This window comes from Ceratotherium simum, chromosome 26, assembly GCF_057802395.1.
Source record: "Ceratotherium simum simum isolate JZ-2026a chromosome 26, ASM5780239v1, whole genome shotgun sequence".
Lineage (NCBI taxonomy): Eukaryota > Metazoa > Chordata > Mammalia > Perissodactyla > Rhinocerotidae > Ceratotherium > Ceratotherium simum.
Window position 1 is genome coordinate 28,278,423 of NC_141925.1, and position 6,000 is coordinate 28,284,422.

The 6,000-nt window shown below is 58.2% G+C and overlaps 1 protein-coding gene across 1 annotated transcript in view; it reads right to left on the minus strand.

Annotated features, from left to right (window-relative positions):
• GALNT17 (polypeptide N-acetylgalactosaminyltransferase 17) overlaps positions 1–5,635 on the minus strand; it is a 442,868-nt gene extending 437,233 nt beyond the window's left edge. Inside the window, exon 1 of the mRNA XM_004439509.3 lies at positions 3,941–5,635. Coding sequence (XP_004439566.1) covers positions 3,941–4,178 — 238 coding nt within the window. The 5' untranslated portion in view covers positions 4,179–5,635. The remainder of the gene's footprint in view (positions 1–3,940) is intronic.
• Between the last annotated feature and the right edge of the window lie 365 nt (positions 5,636–6,000).

The following is a 6,000-nucleotide window of genomic DNA, read 5'->3' on the forward strand; positions in this document are numbered from 1 at the left end:
CAAAAGATAAACCCATGGAGGCACAAGAATATAAGTCATGGGTGCAAAGGGTCACTGACAACAAAGCCCCAAGCAACCGTGTGGCCTGGCACAACCTCCCCACCCCACGCAGTGACCGTGAGCCAAGCTTTAAAGGATGGATAAATGCAGAAAGGGGGCGAGGAGGGCAAACCAGGACCACTAGCACTTCTCAAAGACTGAGGTGGAAATGTGGAGGCTACAATCCTAAGGCAAATGCAGGGTATTTCAGCAAGTAGATCGGTCCAGCTCAAGGAGGCAGAGCGCACTGCGCAAGGGTGGGGACCTGGGAGATGCCTGTTGGGGCTGGCTGGGGCAGGCCCTGACTGTCAGCCTCCAAGCTGGACCATGGTTCCTTAGGAAAGAGGGAGCCCCTGGAAGGTCTGGGGCCCTTTGGAAGAGATGCTTTCCACTCAGATGCCTGGGGTCGCGTGTGCTGGTGGGAGACAGGGGCACTCAGTTAAAGGGCACTCCCGCAACAGTCAGGGGTCAGCAGCGGGGCCTAATGGGAGAGCAGATACAAGAGACAGTCTGGAGGGGAAAAACCTAACCCATCTCTGTGTGCTTTCTCCTCCATACCAGCAGCTCCACTTTCTCTCAAAGTGTCTTTTCCAGCCTGTATTAAGAAAAACAAAACAATAACTGTTTTTCAAAAGCAGGATTCAGGACCTTCACACCAAGAGTTTTAGCAGAGAGGCTGGTCCAGTGGAAGTCTGGGTCACCCCTTGCCCCCTAGCCCAGGGGGCCGCTCTCAGGACACCCAAGGAACCCTGCTTCATGAGTAAGAGAGCACTACGGGAGGCTGTGCTCACAGCCAGGGGAAGGTGGGCCCTCCCTGAGTCCCTCCTGCTGCAATTTCTTAAGAGTCCACAGGAAAGGTTTGAGAAATGTGAGCAACCTTTAAAATGCCAGCTCCCACTTTGTACCCAAGGGGCTGGACCCCAGTGGCCTTGTTCCTACTGTATGCCCAGTGCTCAGCTCTCACAGGCCCCCTATTAATTCCTGAGGAATAAAGAACGCCAAGGTCAAGGTTTCCTCCTCCCCCTTTAGTAGCAATGGATGGAGACAGGCCGCAGAGCAAGAGGATGCAGAAATCCAGGTCCCATCTCCCAGGCATGGGGAGACCTCTCCCTCCGCCATCCTCCTGCTGCAGCAGGCCGCCCAACAGGCCTGGCGCATCAACAGGTGGGACACGCATCAACAGGTGGGACACGCATCTCCCCAAACAAGCACAGACAAAGATGAGCACTGGGGGGTGGGGAGGGGAGGAGGAGGGTCCTCTACATTTCACAACTTTTCCCTGCCCTCTTCCTCCAGGCTTACTTTCACTACAAATTACACTCAGCAGCCAGGAAGATAACACCTGCCTAGCTGCAGCTTGAATTCCTGGCTTGCCCTGGAAAAGCTCTCAACTCAGCCTTCCTGCCAGCTCCTCATCAGAGGCTGCAAGTCAAGAAAACTCAGCCTTCCCACCCCACAGCGCCCGACCTAACCAGTCCCGAGTGCTGGACACCCTCACTCCCCCAGCGAACTGCTTACACGGCAGAAGAGCCGGCACAGAAACAAGCCAGACCCCCAGCCCATCTGAAGCAAGCTCTTGGCTCCTCACCAAGAACTTGTCCCCACTCTCACCCCAAGCAGCCGGCGCTGGTGAGCGAATGAGTTTTCCTCTTTGCTCATCTTGGTGTAGGCAGTAGAGTAGAGGGCGGTGGGCCACAGTCCAAGCCTCAAGCTTGTCAGAGATGCAAAGTCCTGGGCCCCCACCCCAGATCCACTGAAGCAGAGACTCTGGGGGGTGGGGTCTAGAAATCTGTGTCTTGACAGGCCCTCCATGTGACTCTGATACACGCCAAAGAGTGAGACAGGCTGATGCAGCAGCTGAGAGCCTCGATTCCAGGACCAGACTGTTCAGGTTCAATCCCCAGCTGTACCACCCCCTAGCTGGGTCACGTAAGCAAGCGACTTAGGGGAAAGTATCAGCACCTATCTCCTAGGGTTGCCCTAAAGACTATATGAGTCCCTGCGTGTGTGTGGCACTTAGTAAATACCATTTAGAATTTCATTATTCCTATTCGGGGCATCTGGGGGGCGTGGCTAGATCACATTTAGTTTCCTAACTGAAACTATTACTAAAATGACTTGCATCCCTGAGCACAGTGAGGGATCCCAGGCTGTCTTGCACTCTCTCCTTTGGGTTCTGTGGGTATATCCACGGCAGGTTATCTGCGTAAAATAATAAGGCCCACCCCACAAGCTTCTAATTCCTCCAGAAACCAACTGTGGGCTTTTGTTTCATTCCATGCTTCGGTTTTTTGACACTCAGAAGAGCTCCCTCACGACCCCGCAGGCTATACCCACGGCCAGGCTACACTGTCTGCGCAGGGTCAGCGGGACTGCAGCTTCCCCGTGCAGATACAAGTTCAAGGCATCCCCTGGATACTTGCTGAACCACACCAAGAAGACCAAGGGGTCCTTTCAGAGAGTGCTCAGAGATCTGACCACATCCCACCAGGAAGGACCTAGAAAGGATCATTGGAGAGCAGGAAGAGAACAGTCTGATGTCATCCTTCTCCCTGCCACCAGGCTGGTCTCTTACTCTAACTACAGGAAAGACAGTAGAGCTGGGTCTTCCTAATGTAGACTCAGACACAGGTACAGGTCTGTATTTGCAGCTCCACATACTCCTTTTGTCATCAAACTTAATACTCCTTATAATTAGGAGGAGACAGGAGACAGAAGTGGTTAAGAACATAAGCTCTGTGGTCAACCAGACACAGGGTTCTGACTCCAGACTCTACCACTTACTAGCAGCAGGACACTGGGCAACTCTCTTAACCTCCCCAAGCCTCCTTTTCTCATTTCTGACACGGGGATGGAATGGAACCTCCCCGCACTGATATGAACATTCAATGAGACAATGCACTTGTAACGTCTTTGCACAACGCCTGGCACACAGCAAGAATTCCACCAATTATTAATATCATTACCTTATGACTATCTGTAGTTCTGGAACTACCATGAGAACATGAGTTAGAAGCTCAGGAAAGAGATGCCAGCCTTGGATCTGCCTTGGATACCAGCCATATGGACCCTGGAGAGCTGCCTGTACTCAAGCAGGTAATACTCACTCTGACCTTGGGGACAGCAAGTGTCCAAGGACCCGTCAGTGCCTGGATCAGATGTGACCAGGGCACGTTAAAAGTCTCCTTCTCCTGAAGCACTGAGGAGTACATTTTAGATGGGACAGATTCTGACGACTGTCATTAATTCGATGGCACACCTCGCTTTGCTACACTCTGTAACAACCTGCTTCTCCAGAACACCACGAACTTGAACAATCGCCCTTAGGCAGCTCCCAGGGAGAAACCGGGTGTGTTTTTAATACCAGCCTCTGCCAAGGCGGCGGGAAGGGAGGAGTCCTCATTATTAGCTGTGCAGCCCGCCTCTTACAAAGATGACATAGTCATCCAACTTACTACCGAAGCGCATTAGCTCCAGACCTGAGGCCTTGACTTTGCAGACATTTAAGCCCGCCACTGTCCCTCCCTGTCCGACCTACCAAACGCTAAAGCTGTAAGAGCTATTTCCTCTAAGTCGGCCTGCGCCTCCAGTCCCATTTGGCGGCGCGACTAGTTTCTGCACTTGGGCTGGAGTCGCCAGGTAAGGATTCCTGCACGCAGGGACCAGGATACTGATATGTGTCCACGATAAAAGCAAACTTACAGCTGGGGCACAGAAACGAAGTAGGTAGTTCTTTCGAGCAACCCTGGCCTCCCGGCGGAGACGGCGCAGAGAGGGTAAGAGCGAGCGCGCGGGAGCAAGGCACTGCCGGCTCCCCGGCACGGTGCGCAGAGCTCCCGGGGCTTACCCTGTGCCTGGCCAGCCCTCGCCGAGCCCCGTGGGCGCCGGCGCGCGTCCTTACCATTCAGTTGCCGGTAGACGATGTCCTCGAGCAGCGAGAGGCGCTTCAGGACCGCATCTTGGATGGGGCTGGCGCTGTGCGCACTGAGGTTGGCCGCCTCGGCGCGCGGCCGAATCTCGTGGAAAGCATCTCCGCTGCGCACCGCGATGGGCCGGCACTTGGCCAGGAAGAGCACGAAGCCGGCCACCGCGATCAAGTTCAACACCAGCAGCACTTTGACTCTTCTCAGTGAAGCCATCAAACACGTCCGGCCGGCCCTCACCCCGGACCTGCGCCCCCTCGGGCTCCGGCGAGGCGCAGCGCAGCCGAGGGCCGTGCGAGCCTCACACTCCAGACGGCCGGAGAGGATCCCAGCCGCTCTCGGCCCACAGCGCAGATGCTGGGGCAGCGGAGATGGTTGGGGGGAGAGCAAAATCGCTCACATGGAAGTCCTCGGTCTGTAGAAGTGCTTCCCGAGATGCCTCCTCAGTCCACCGCGCGCGGCCCCTTTCAGGCGCCTTGGCTTCTTGACTAAAAGCCCGGAGCCGGGGGGCCGGGGGGGGGGGGCGGGTCTCTCCTCTGCACCAGCAAGTGTGTCGCTGCTGGACCTCGGCTCGCCGGGAGCTGGGCTGCGGGTACAGCGGACCTCCGGGTCCGACGGGCCAGCAGGCGGGGTTGTCCCGGCGCCGCGGCCGGAGCGGCGCGCAGGTGCCGGGCTCAGGGTTCGCCGCCCGCCCGCGGCAGAGCGCGCCGTGCCTCTGGCCACACAGCCACCACCCTAGTCCGCAGGCAGCCGTCGCGGCGCGCGGCCAGTGGTCTCAGCCGAGGACCCGCTCCCCGGGGCGGGCGCCTTTGTTCCGCTCACCGACTCGCTCCGTCACGCCGGGCAGAGGGAAAGCCCGCGCCCGGCGCCCGCATCCTCGCGGCTCCGCAGTCACACTCAAGTCTCAATTACTCTCAAAGTGGGGACAGCACTAGGGGGCGAGCGAAGGGGCAGAGCGCGACGTCCTCTCCGGCCCTCGCGCCGGGGGACACCCCACCCCGCGCCAAACTCACCAGCGCGCACAGCGCCGCGGGCTCCAGGACACGTTCCAAGTCCCGACCCCACGCAGCGAGCCTTCGGGGCCTGCGGGTCACACTGGCCTCTCTCCGAGCTGGCGCGTAGGGAGGCTGGCCAGAAGGAGGAGTCGGACCTCAAAAGTCACAGCAGTTCTCTACCCCCCTCCAAAAACGTGGCGGGGAGCGCGGCAGGGCGGGACGCGCGCCGGCGCACCCTCTGCTCCCCAGAACAGGCAGCGCAGCTCGTCCCGCGCCCTCAGGAGCCAAACGCCGAGTCTAATTGGCGGACGCAGTGATATCGCCGCTGCGGCACCGAGAGCCCATACAGCCCCGGGGCTGGAGAGCCCGGAGGGGACGCGCAGGTGGCGGCAGAGGGCGGGGCGCGGTCCGAGGGGACTGGCTGCAGCGCCAGCTCCTCCTCCGCCGCCCCTAGTCACCCCTCTCCCCGCGAGCCTGTCGGCCGCCGCCGCCCGCAGGCTGCCGGGCGCACAGCTCCCGGGCTCGCTGGCTCGTGCGCGCGCACCCGTAAAGGGTGGGGGCGCCTGGAGAGTAGGGACCGCGCGGGATGGGGGCAGTCAAGTCATGTCGGTTGCTGCTCGCGTTGGAGGGACCCTTTGGTTCTCAGCACTCCCCGAGCAGGCGGGTTCGTTCCATCCTCGTTGGCGATGAAGACATCCCTTTCTGTGTGCTCGCAGCTCCGCTTTGCGTGGCCAGGAATGGCTAGAGGGAAAATCTGGCCTGGAGACTCGGATTCTGTTACTTTGGGAGCCAGGGCCTGCCTTAGCGGGCCGGGTGGGTTCTCTCCGTGTGAAAATTCTAACCGTGCAAGTCCCAGCTTCTGGGTCCACCCACACCTCTATACGCATTTTATTATAAGAATCGTATTTTGGCTACTGGATTTCCATGATCTCTTCCTCTTCCCAAAACCAGGAGCTTGAATGCTGGAATTCAAAGCCTGTCGTAGATCCATTTAATTCCATGGGCCTAAAAAAGAAACCAGGCTGCCAACTAATAAAGATCTG